At 35.5% G+C, this 13,115-nt stretch overlaps 2 protein-coding genes across 11 annotated transcripts; both read left to right on the forward strand.

Moving 5' to 3' along the window:
• Positions 1-427: 427 nt before the first annotated feature.
• On the forward strand, positions 428-7,997 carry LOC120088534 (receptor-like serine/threonine-protein kinase NCRK). 6 transcript variants are annotated; one of them, XM_039045915.1, is made up of 11 exons: positions 428-791; positions 1,384-1,610; positions 3,095-3,169; positions 3,302-3,421; positions 3,845-3,955; positions 4,615-4,887; positions 5,046-5,287; positions 5,391-5,687; positions 5,848-6,084; positions 6,327-6,554; positions 7,317-7,997. In XM_039045915.1, the coding sequence occupies exons 3-11, from the start codon at positions 3,100-3,102 to the stop codon at positions 7,671-7,673; spliced, it is 1,935 nt and encodes a 644-aa protein (XP_038901843.1). In that variant the 5' UTR covers positions 428-791; positions 1,384-1,610; positions 3,095-3,099; the 3' UTR covers positions 7,674-7,997. The 6 variants fall into 6 exon arrangements, with proteins under 6 accessions (XP_038901843.1, XP_038901844.1, XP_038901847.1 ...); XM_039045918.1 differs by lacking the exon at positions 428-791 and adding an exon at positions 1,735-1,830 and having other exon boundaries at positions 1,133-1,610; XM_039045917.1 differs by lacking the exon at positions 428-791 and adding an exon at positions 1,740-1,830 and having other exon boundaries at positions 1,133-1,610.
• An 844-nt stretch (positions 7,998-8,841) lies between these two features.
• Positions 8,842-12,781, forward strand: LOC120087783 (exosome complex component RRP41-like). Of its 5 annotated transcripts, none has more exons than XM_039044680.1 (9): positions 8,842-9,002; positions 9,137-9,323; positions 10,100-10,178; positions 10,411-10,513; positions 10,598-10,718; positions 11,219-11,307; positions 11,767-11,916; positions 12,071-12,168; positions 12,333-12,781. In XM_039044680.1, exons 2-8 carry the CDS (start codon positions 9,182-9,184, stop codon positions 12,161-12,163), a joined length of 777 nt encoding a protein of 258 aa, XP_038900608.1. In that variant the 5' UTR covers positions 8,842-9,002; positions 9,137-9,181; the 3' UTR covers positions 12,164-12,168; positions 12,333-12,781. The 5 variants fall into 5 exon arrangements, with proteins under 5 accessions (XP_038900608.1, XP_038900609.1, XP_038900607.1 ...); XM_039044681.1 differs by having other exon boundaries at positions 12,342-12,781; XM_039044679.1 differs by having other exon boundaries at positions 12,071-12,781.
• The last annotated feature ends 334 nt before the right edge of the window (positions 12,782-13,115 follow it).

Here is a 13,115-nt window from a genome sequence, read left to right on the forward strand (position 1 = left end):
ACAAGATTAAAATATAGCATGAACCAAAATATAACGAACTTAAAATTGAAGTAATATGAAATTTAAAAACTTTTCTTAAAAAATAAAATGAGTTCTAAACAAAACCTATAATAATATATGATTTATCCAATCGAAGCCGCTTCGAGTTTCTAGCAAATCAATTCCCGAAAAATGTGAAGAAGCCCGACATGTACTGCCACGTGACATCTAGCCGACGAAAACTGGGGTCCACTGACCATAAAATAATAATAATTATTATTAATAACAAATCTTCTCTCAAAGTAATAATAATAATAATAATAAATCGTTAAAGATAAAGGAAAAAAAAAAGGAAAAAGAAAAAGAAAAAGAAAAAGGCCCCACATTATATTTCAGACCCCTTGGCTTCGGCTCCCTCATGGTGGCGCCTCCTTTAGTTTTTTCTGAACTCTTTGAATCTCTCCCTCAATCTCACTCTCACTCTCACTCTCAGACTATATCACAAGCTTCTTACAACAGAATCAATTAAACCTTCTTCGGTTCTCTTCCATTGTATTTATTCCAATCCTTCGATCTTCTCTTTGCAATGGGCTTCAATCAGAAATCGTGTTGTCTTCTTCATCACTTCTCGCTTTGTTTCTCTAACGTTTCTCCAATTTCGGCATCCCTTTTAGCTTGATTGAAGAATCAGAACCTTGTAATCAGTTTATGCCCCACGATTAAAGAGCTTTTACTTGGTGGGTATTATGGTTTCAATAGGACAAACAGCATACTCGAGCCACGCAATCTGAGACAGAGTATTATTTTACTGGGTAAGCAGAATCTTCACTGTTTATCAATCTCAAATGGGTCTAATTAGATTTCTGTTCATGACGTAGCTTCACTTGTATGTTACTTGGTTGGAGGAAGCCCAAGCTGGATTCTCCTTCCAGGGCCATATTTTGGCTATATCTGAACGTCCATTGTTTGGACGCTCCAGATTATTCCGATCAATGATGATCGATGCATGATTCTTGTCCACATTAACGAGGGTCCGCTATTTGGCGGTCTACATAGCCGACACAAGGTTGGTGGGGATGTGGGACTCATTATCGGGTCCCGTTGAAAATCGAGGCTATGATTTATTTATTTTTCTCTTTACCCTTGTTATTTTCTTCTTCTATTTCTGGGATAAACGTTGGAACTCGACTTTATATTTCGGTTTGAATATTCCTCTAATTTTCGCATGTCTTTGAAGCCAAGTATGGTAGTCTTATAGCCGTTGTTTTTTTCTCTTTTCCCCTTTTGAACATTGGTTTTATCCGTTGGTAGAGATGGTGTTTTAGATAAAGTAAAATATAAACAATGTCAGGAAGGTAAGACAGTATGAGATTAGTAACTTGTTATTTGTTGTATGTTGAGCAGTCCCTTTCGAATTCGCAAATGGGTCACTTTCAGAGTGGTGGTCGATGGGCTCTGTTCTGTTCTGTTTTCAGCCTGATTCCAATTCTGAATATATCCGAACCTTTAGCGGTCTTTGTCCACCACAATTCCCTTTCTGTCATTCTTTCTTGCCAATTTTTCTCTTCCACTTTCACCCATTTTTTGTAATTTGTAGTCGGTGTGCTCAATCCACTATTTTGATTATCTAGGTATGTCTCCTTTCTCTTACTTTTCTTGGAATTGATGTTTAAATTGGAGTTAAAATATCAACGGTAGCATTACAAAAGCACTTCCATGTCCGTGGTTGCTCAATTATCTTTGTTATTTGATTAGAGCAGTGAAGATTTTCTGTTTCTGGTTAAATGTTCAACTTCCCTACTTGGGTTGTTCTGAAGAATCTCAATAAAGCATGTACATTATCGTGAAGAGGTAAAGAGAAGTAGTTGCCTTATATGTTTCCCTTGATTTTATTGAACTTTAAATGTTCTGTTGGGGGAATTGATGATGGAGGGGGCCATTAGTTACGGAATGGCGTTTCACATGGCTGGCAGGTTGTCTTAATGTTTGATGTGACTTGAATTGGAAGTTTAAATGACTATATTTCCTGGTTCCACATGTCACTCTGCAATCAGACACTTGGTACTTCAATAAGATTTTAGGGTTCACTTTCCTGTTTGGTTTATCTGGCTGGATGAATGTTTAAACAGTTAGTAATTGCCAAGGGTCTTCATAAATCATTGTAAAATTATGTTTGGAAAATAAAGAATTTAGTACAATCTTACTTTTCTTATAAGTATCATGATTAAATATGCAGTGTGTTGGTTTAAATGACTTGAAAATTTTAACAGTTGTTGACCAACTCATGAACTAGTCAAATTCCAACCTGCTCAGTCTTTTCCTTAAATAATCAATTTCTCCAAAACTGTATTTACCTGTACTGTTTATGTATTTGTTCTCCATCGGGGTGTCGAATCAGAAATTTCTATGAAATTAATTGAAGACTACCTGGAAATATGAACAACTGATATACTCCCTATTTCTTAATTAATCATTTTAGAACTGATCAAAGGAGAATTTTCTGTGGCAGTAACCTCTACTGTTCCCTGATGCCATATTTTGTTTCTCATAGTCCACTTAGGCGAAATTAGATCATGGTAGCTTCACTAGATTGTAGTTCTCATGAAGCAATCCAGGCACCTGATCCGCAGATCGTCTTGATTTCTTCTTTATGATAAATCACTAGTTCAGTGTCAACTCAGTAGTCTTATATTCTAACAGAATTCTGCTCTAGTTTAGTACTAAACTAGAGAAGAATAGATTTTTGAGTTTGTAGCTAGTGAGGTTTAGGAATAATGAGCACTGTTGAAAGTTATAACAAGATAATTCTCATCTCATCTTGGATTCTATTATCTATGCTGTGCCATCAATATTTAGCTCGAAAAAACACTTTCATGCATTAGCATATGCTACAATATGCCATGAAATAAATATTATGCAATTGATGCTTTTTAATCACAGTTCGGAAAGCAAGCACCTGTTTGTTTCTTTTCTTCTTGAGAAGTTTATCATATTTTTCCCCCTTCCAATTAGACCGAATTATGTTCTTTATAAACACTCTACATGAAGTAGAATACAAATTTTGCCATGTTTAACTTTTTGTTTGGTTTCAATTCGTTTTCTCCTTTTGACTCAGATAAAATGAAGCACCAAGTGGCAGCCACCTTCATTTTTTTAATGAGTTTTATCTTGATGCAACAAGTCATTTGTGGTCAGTATATCCAAAGAAATATATTTATTCAAACGTTGCCTTCTATGTGTTGGTCAATGTTTCATTAATTTTAGGGTTAAATTTCCTCTCAGATATTATCAGGCTTACTCTATATTTATGTTTTGGTGTCAGCTGATACTTCTGATACTTCTACCTCTGGCAACTGGACGTGTAGATGTTTTTCTCCATACCAAGAAAATCAGAGATTAACACTTGGTGCAAATTGTTCTACATCTTGTTCATGTACGCAAGGTATAACCATTGTCCTTAAATGTTCTAGACTAGTCATCCCGAGTCCTCAAAATATTATCATTTGTTGCTACAACAATGTTGAAAAAGCTATGACATTCTATTGGACTTCTTGAAGGTAGAGCCTCATCTGAGTTCTCCTCATTCTATGTCAATCAGCATAATCTTCTCCTTGTTTATGCTGAAACCTAGTTTTTGGCATTACATCCTCCAAAAACGTTGGTGAAAATCATATACTCTTTTTAAAGTGATACAATCACATTTAAAATAATAAAGATATTCTTTCAAAAGCTCTACACAAGAAACTGGGAGGTCGCAGCCAGTCATATATGAACTTTCTATTAATTCTTGCTTTGATTTCTGGCTGTGCATTGATTCAGCTATTGAGTTGCGTGATATATTGATTACATTATCACCTTAATTTAGATGTTGGGGGAATAAAACTGTGGACATGCATTTGTTCAACTGATGGCTTCCCAAAAGTTGTAGCCGATCACCGTGATTCCAACTGTTTTACATCATGCAACTGCTCTTATGGTATACATCAATCTTTCACTTCATTATTGATTGTTTTAGTGCCTGTGTATCTCTGTAGTTTCTCTTTTTGGGTCATTAATCACCAATAAGAAGTAAAACCAATTGCATAAATGGCAATTAAACTTGAGTTTATATATATGGGTATAAACCATTTTTCTTAATTGATATAAATAGCAAAGATCATTTAATAATTTTCAACAATTATTGAACTCTGTTTAGATTGTTGTCAGGATTTATTATTATTATCATTATCATTTTTATTATTTTTTTAAAATTATTGAATTCTATTTGGTAACATGCCTTCAATAATTTAACTTAGCTTGTTCATTTTGTTTTATACTGCTTTTGGTAATTGCTTGTGCATCCATTGCAAGTTTGTGGTTGTTGATTGTTTATTGTTTAACTAGGAAAATTTGCAGCTGTTTAAGCTTCTCAGAAGCTGTGTATTTGAATGTGGATTAGTTATGCTTTATCCTAGTCTATTGCACTATTTCTATGTTTGTCTGAATGTTATATTAGCTCTTACATTTGCGTGGCTTGTAGATAATGCAAATGACTATAAAATTCATATATTATTGTGTCGGACTCAGAAAAAGGTCTTGTACTGCTAAAGAAAACTACAATCTTCCTTGGATAAGATTTTCATTGCTTCTTTACAGGACTACTTCCGGAGTCACCATCTTCTAAAAGGCATATCTCAAGCAATGTGGTCGTGATTATTCTCTCACTCTGTGTAATAATCATAACATTAGCCTTCTTCATCTTAGTGGTTTGCTATCTTTGTCAAAGGGGCAAGTGCCGTGTTCGACCTCCAATATTTTCATTAGATAAGCAAATAAGCTACAACAGCTTCACCAACCTAATTAGTCACAAGAGTTCTTCAACACCAGATAGTAGGGTTTTGATGGATTCCCCTGTGAATAACATCAAAGGTGTGCTAGTTTACCAGGGTTTATACTTTTTCAGTTTTTTTTAACTTACTTCTATGGATTTCTTATATTTCTCATTTTGTTAGCATCTCATATTACAACTTTCTCCATTTAATTGTTCATATATACTTCACTTAGCTGATAGCCTTATCATTTTGTAGGATGCTTTTTCATGAACCAATGCTTGTTGAGGACTAAATCTTGGAGTATGTGTGGGATCATCATCCAATTCGCGTACTCAGAGTTGGAAAATGCAACAAATAAGTTTTCAAGCTCCCATCTTGTGGGACGTGGGGGAAGTAGCTTTGTTTATCGTGGTGAGTTGAAGGATGGTAGAACAGTGGCGGTAAAGCGGCTCAATATTCAAGGAGGACCGGATGTGGACTACTTGTTCTTAACAGAAGTATCAGCTCCACCGATCCTTTTATAATCACTTGACACATTTTTTCCTTGTATCTCTGGCAGAAAAATATTGTTATCTTATATTCTTCCATTTTTCCGTTCAGATACAATTGTTATCAAGACTTCATCATTGTCACGTGGTGCCTCTACTTGGTTATTGCACAGAATCAAGGGGGAAACATACTGAAAGGCTTTTGGTATATGAATTCATGCCAAAGGGTAATCTAAGAGACTGTTTGGATAAAGCTTTAGGGGAGAAAATGGATTGGGGTACTCGTGTTACAATTGCTTTAGGAGCTGCAAGAGGCTTGGAATATCTTCATGAAGCAGCTGCTCCCAGAATCTTGCATAGAGATGTCAAGTCAACAAATATTCTTTTGGATAAAGATTGGAGATCAAAAGTAAGCTGTGACTACAATCTATAAAATAAGCTGCCAACCTTTTAACGATAAGATATGCTGTTGTTTACTTTTCTTCTATACTTCGGTTCATGTTTGTAAGTATTACTTCTATTTTGCAGCTGAAAATATGTAATCAAAATTTACTTATATGCATGCACAGATAACAGACCTTGGTATGGCTACAAGGTTAAGAGGTGATGATCTTCCTAGCTGTTCTAGTTCTCCTGCTAGAATGCAGGGGACTTTTGGGTATTTTGCACCGGAGTATGCAATTGTTGGAAGAGCCTCTTTGAAGTCTGATGTCTTTAGCTTTGGAGTAGTTCTTCTTGAGCTTATAACGGGTCAGCATCCCATCCATAAGTCAGCAAACAAAGGAGAAGAAAGCCTTGCAATATGGGTAGAATAAACTTCATCATTTTGCTAACTTTAAAAAAACATGGCTCTCATCTCTATTTCATGGATAGCTTTATTGAGTGTACTATAAGACATACATTTTCATAAGATAAGATAAGCTTTCTTTAGTATCTTGTTCATCCATCGTTCACCTAATTACTCTCAAAAGAAATAATTTTATGGTGGATTGATCATCTTGGAATCGGTTACTAATGTAGATCAGAATACTCTTTTATCTTTTCCTAGGCTGCTCCCCGGTTGCAAAATAGTAGGCGAGTCATAACAGAGTTGCCCGACCCAAATTTAGATGGAATGTTCCCAGAGGAAGAGATGCAAATAATGGCTTATTTAGCAAAGGAATGCTTGCTGTTGGATCCTGATGCTAGACCTACCATGACTGAAGTTGTTCAAGTTCTTTCAAATATAACTCCAGATAAATCAAGAAGGAATAACATTTCTGCAAACGTTTTTCAGGTATGTCATGTTAGTTATCTCTAACTTTGCTTCGATTAGTGTTTCTTTTGTTGAATGGTACTGATTGTTTGTGCCGCTATAACTCATTGTCACAAGGGAATTTAAGAACCATCCACATATTAAGTTGGCCATTCTTTAATTGCTAACTGCTATAGGACCCTTGTAGTGCATTACAGCTGAATCCTTCTTGTTTTGCTCAAAAAGCTTTCCATCTCTGATCTTCAGTTCCATGGTGGTGAGAGTAGTATCAAACCAACCTTAGGTTAAAAACCAACTGCTTTAGTTACTATTAGGTTACCATCTAACAAGAACACTTAAGAATAACACAGAAAACTCAAGAACACTCAAATATGGAAGTAGATGGAAGTATAATGTAATATTATAGGAAAAGTAACAAGATAACCCAGCCTTTTGAAAGGACTAGTGTCTCCCAAATTACCTATAGGAAATCCCACAAGATTCTTCACTCCTGGCTCCCCATCCACTCCCTCTATTTACTAATATGTCCCTTCTAATAATCATACTAATATTCTACTAATAATCCTACTATTACCATAATTAGGGGTCTGACTGTTACAGTTACAAACTTAACAGCTAGCTTTGGACTTTAGATGTCCTACCCGTTAAGATTGTTAAAGCACTTATATGACTTTTTGTTGCACAAGGCCTCCATTATTGACGAGCACTCTGATATACAACATGGGTCATTACTCACATCAGATGACTGTTTGATTTTTTTTCTTTTTTGTTTGATTTATGAAGGAGAGGCTGTCAGCCTGTAGTGTGGCGAGTGAACCAGACATTGTAGATGATATCATGAATCCTATAGGGAAACAAGTCCATACAGAGGTGATTCGCATCAATGATGTGATGCCGAGGCAAGCTTCATCCTGCAAATGTCTTGACCGCTATTCGCTACCGTTGGATATTGATTGTTCACTTTGTGCTGGCAACTATGACAACCAAGATATTGTTTCTTTTGAGCACATGCAAAGACTCGTACCCTTGACTTTAAAGGGCTGCAATGTCCAAGTCCGAGCCCCAGATGATGAAACAGTAGACTTGACTGAGCCTCGGTTCGAGTCATTTTGCATTGTGAATGTCAAATCTTCGTCGTAGAAGGCTAACACTACCTGAACATAGCAAGAGGATCAGAAGCTCACAACACAATCACAGTTTTAGACACCACAAAATGAAGAGGTCCCAAATTTGTTCCTTGGCTTTCCCCATCAACCTGCATATAAAAACAGTAGGAAGGGGAAAAACTGGGTGCTTTATTAGAGCATTGTGTTTTACTGCTGTATCATATATAATTTTGATCATGTACAGATATTGTTAGGCAAAAACTATAAAGAAATGTCACAGAGTCTGCTTTCTGTTCTCTCTTGAATATTTGAAATCAATTAATCTATTAGCTTTCATAGGTCACCAAGTTTATTACAACAGCTGTGAGATAAAACTGGTTTTTACTTATCAAGTTTTGTAATTTTTGCTGCCTTTCCCCATCAACCCTCCTCCAAGGTTCCCGTCATGTAAAATTTTGACAGCTCTTATTTGATCGGTTAAAAATTCATTTTTGCTTCTCGGTTGGAATGAACAATTCGGACAACAATTAAGTGGGACGTTTGAGGTGAGGAGTTGATTATTATAGTTCTAAGTTATTATAGTTGGATTATAATAGTTCGTGTTTGGAGTGTGGATCATTTTAATTTGGATTATAATAATGTGTTTGAGATGTAAACTATTTTAGTTTGAAAATGAAAAAGTAAATATCGTAACAAAAAAATTTTTAAAATGATGAATGTAAAAGAGTAAATACTATAATAAATGAAAGTTTTGAAATATTTCTTGTCCCAAACGGTCTTAAAGGTTAAAACTCATAATATTTAATTTCGATTGGGAAAACTATTTTTAAGATTTATGAAATTTTTATGTAAACATGATAAAATGTGCTTGTTAATTATTTTAAACACAAAATTGTTACATAATAAAAATTGACACTTATTTGTTATGAAGTAAGGATTAAAATACTATAAATTTTAAATACAAAGTCTAAACTGTTTGAAATTTAAAATTATAGAGATTGAATTGTTATAAATTATATAAGGACTAAATTTGCCTAAATTATTTTTAACCTAATTTTTTTTTAAAGCCAAATCATCGAGTTAAGTTCACTTTGAGCCTAATTTTCCGTAAGTCATTTGCCTATTTATTTTCAATAAAATAATAAGACTGAGAGGTTTAAATTTAAATTATAGGGAAAACTATATTAAAGAAAAGAGAAAAGAAAAAGACTAAAATAGCACTCCCCGCGTCCGAGCGTCAGTTTCTCAATCTTTGGCTCTTCGGCCTCCCCCAAACACAGACTCTTTTTCAATCTCTTTGAATACACCATTCTTTAAACCGATCGATTCTGGGTTTTTGTGTTCATTATTTCGATAGCCGCAGGTACGATCTTTTTGGGTTTTTTAACCCTAAATTCTGATTTTGATTGCCAGTTTTCTTTTGTCGCAATGCAACTTTTTGTGTGTTTTTCCATAGAGATTAGCTCCTGAATTCCTTCATTGTGTGCCAAACCTCAGGAAGTTTGTCCAACTTATCGACGGAGTAATTTATTGGCGTTCTGAATGGCTAAAAAAGCGACACCAACTACCACAACGTATTCTCCGTCTCCTACTATCCAGAAAACTAGGCCACCCATCTTCAGAACCGGCGACGTCGACTGGGTTCGCTCCGATGGCCGAGGCTTCCACCAATGCCGGCCTGCTTGTGTGTCTATCTTGCCCGTTTCTGTTTTTCTTATTTGCTCTGTCTCGGTGCTCTAGTCCACATAATATAGCATTAGGTTATTGTTTCATTTAATGTCTGTTTAAGTATTCTTTCTAATTGCTGCTAATTTGAGCTTATCGTTCTCAATCAATTTATCATAAGTACTGAGCAACCGGGCTTTATTTCTGCTGTCTCAATGCGAGACCACACGAGCAATCAAATTTGCTCTTTATTTGTATACTTATGGTAGCTATTCCTGATAACATGACAATGGATTTTGTTGAAAATGCCCCGTTGGAACGATCAAGGGACCTCTCTATCATAATAGGATAGATGGGTCACTCCTCTCCTTACCAATTGGTTTTGAGATGGAACTCCAAGTTATCTAATAAACTTAAGTATCTTAGTTTATTGACAAGGATTTCCTAGGGAATGGTCATATGACTCTTCCTTTTTCACCGCCATGATCTTAAAAAGAAGAAAAGAAAGCTCTTTGTTTCTTTTAATGGCAAAATTGGTTGATGCCATGATCTTAATAAATCGGGTATTGACTGGGAAGTAGGAATAGCATGGTTAAGAATTTGTCGTCCTGATTCTTGACATTGAAGTCTTACTGGAAGGTTCTTCCTTGGTGGCATGACTCAGTTCAGTTGGTAGTTGATCATGGAGTCCTTAACTTGGGATTTTGAACATATGTGGTGGTTTTATATTTTTGTTGTTGAATCTATACTGAAAACATAATTTTTGTAGAAACTGAAGTCGTCATTCATTTGCAGTTTTTAGGACTGGTGCTGTAAATGCTGCTTCAGGATCTGCTTATGCAGAGTTCGGTAATACCAAGGTCATTGTTTCTGTGTAAGTTCGAGCTTACTCCAAGTATTGTGCTCTTCGTGATTTCTAGGTTTCTCTTTGTTGATGAGAGTTCGAATATCAATGCCTAAATCCTAGTTTTCCTTTTGATAAACTTGCTGTTCCTTTCCTTTTATCATTTAAATCATTTGCTACTTTTTTTTGTAGTCTTTGTGTGCATGAACTAAGAGCTTTCCAGTTTCCCTTCTTTATTCAAATGCTGTATTCTTTGCATCAGATTTGGCCCTAGAGAAAGTAAGAAAGCAATGATGTACAGTGATATTGGCCGGCTCAATTGTAGTGTGAGTTATACAACATTTTCCACTCCAGTTCGTGGACAGGTGTGAAAGATATCCCTCTTGTTCAATATAGTTTATACTGCTGTCATCTGATTATCTCATTTTGTCTCAATTTCATATTGTTAGGGATCAGAAAACAAGGAGTTCTCCTCAATGTTACATAAAGCTTTGGAAGGGGCAATAATGTTGGAGACATTTCCCAAGACAACCGTGGATGTATTTGCCTTGGTGCTGGAATCTGGAGGCAGTAAGTATAAGATTTTTCTAGATGGATGGTCTGAATGGTGAAACGATGTATGGTTATGAACTATAAGCAGGCCTTTTCAAGAAGATGTGCTATCAAGGTTAATGAACATGAACCAGTATTCTAAGCTTATTAGTTATTTGCATTTGGGAGTATGTTGACTTGTAATTTTGAAGTGGAACAAACTAAGACCCTTTGGAATAATCAAATTACAGTATGGAAACTTCGGTTGCTGGTTATTGTCTCTTTTTAAAACAATGGTCCATTAATTTAAGTGGAGAATGTTAGCTATTCTCATTGGGCCTTGTAACTATTTGTTAGCAATGACTTCCATATCAAGGTATTCATGATGTGAATTCTGTCCTTGTTGGCATCACTTTGGAGCCAGAATTGACTTTTCTCCTTAGCTCTCTGCAACACACTCAGATTTTATACTTTTTATGTAAACTTAAGCATGCAACTAAGGTTACCTTTTCACCTAGATTGATATTTTGTTGTTGCAGGTGATCTTCCTGTTGTAATATCATGTGCCAGCCTTGCTCTTGCCGATGCTGGAATTATGCTTTATGATCTTGTTGCCTCAGTTTCTGTGGTATGCATGTGCACATTCTTAACTCTCCTGTTCCTACTGCAATTAATTTTGTATTTCTAGCATTAAATCCTTCTTCAACATGTATTTGATTTTGCTAAGTATGTTATGCATTCTCTTTCCTTTCAACAAGCTCTTTGATCGTGAATGGTTATGAAATTCGCATACGTTATTTGGGTTGCTGATAATTGAATCCTGAAAGTAGGAGATTGTAGTTCTCTGTGTTCCGTGGCTTATTTTCTCCTCTGTACAATTGAGGTGGATATTTTTGTACAATAAAATGACCTTGGCTGTCTTGAAGACAGAACTTTATTATTTTTTTTTCCTGTTTCTATTGCCTTCTTATTTCCAACATAAAGCACTGATGGTTCTTTGTCATATCATGTTCATGCAAGTGATTGGTGTCTACCTTACGAATTACTATTTTAAGTTCTGATACGATTACTCTCACCTGTTAACTAGAGCTGCTTTGGTAAGAATCTTCTTATTGATCCTACGTTGGAAGAAGAAAACTACCAAGATGGAAGTCTTATGATAACCTGTATGCCATCTCGTTACGAAGTCACTCAGCTCACAATTACAGGCGAATGGTCAACTGCTAAAATTAATGAGGTATATCATCAACTCTTAACTTCGTCGGTCAACTCCTCTTTTAGAGTCATGAGAAGTAAATACAGTCTTACAGTCTTATTCATGCTGAAGAAAGTTTTTAATACTAAAACATCATCTGATGATGGTTTCTTTCTATTTGTTTTTACCACCAAAGGGTATGCAGCTTTGCCTTGATGCTTCATGTAAGCTCGTGGAGATCATGCGGTCGTGCTTGAAGGAATCTGCCGCCACCATTTCTGAGGAATAAAAAGAGTAAAGTTTAATGTTATCTCTTTTAGTTTTAGTTGAGAAATCCCAACACCCCCCTCCCCCTCCATCCCCAATTTTGATGAGAAAGAAAAGTATGTAAAATCTTTGGAAAATGGTTGATTTGGATTCTGCATCAAAGTAAAAGTAGCAATTTTTCTTCTTCCAAGGAAAAGCAGAGAAGTTTTCATTTGGTTAGCTTGGTTGGTGGCCGGCCACAGCAAATCAATTGCAATGGCTGAAGAAGCAAAGTTGACTTGAAACTATATTTGGATTCATAGTGTTGGTCAGTCAAGTCAAAGCCTTATCTTCCTACCTCTCCGGTTCTACCACGGCCCATTTTGAAGTCAATTCTCTCCTCAAAGTCAATTTTCGTTATTTGAAAGTGATTCTTCTAAGTTAACATGAGATTTGATATATAGGCAACATCCATTGATTATGCTTTTGAAACTATATGCTGTTTCTTTTTTTAGTTTTTTTCTCCCTTATAAATTGACTAATTCACAAAATCTCATCGGTTCTTTTTGCTCTTTTTGCTTTTACGTTGGAAATATTTTAGTTGGGTAAGTAATTTGTAAACAAGAACTGTACATTTTAAATCTCACTCATCTGGCTGAAAGAATAGGCCTATTTAGACTATGTTATTATTAGTATCCTAAAACTAGAATTAATTATGAAATATTTATTGTTCTTTTTGACACGCAATGAATTTGTAGCCACTTTGCCTGCTCTCTTGGCAAGTTTTTCTTTTATTTTGATGATTGTAATTTTGAGACATTCATTTGGGTCCTTAAACATTTAAAATTTATTGAGTAGTTTGAAGTATAGTAGAACAAAGTCAATGTTATGCAAGCTTTAACTTTTCTGTTGAAAATTTCCCTCCCCAGCTTATTCTCTCTTTGAATTGGATAGAGGTGTTCGTGATTGGATTGGGTTGGGTTGAAGGACTTTTT

The sequence above is a fragment of the Benincasa hispida genome, chromosome 10 (genome assembly GCF_009727055.1).
Source record: "Benincasa hispida cultivar B227 chromosome 10, ASM972705v1, whole genome shotgun sequence".
Taxonomy (NCBI): Eukaryota; Viridiplantae; Streptophyta; class Magnoliopsida; order Cucurbitales; family Cucurbitaceae; genus Benincasa; species Benincasa hispida.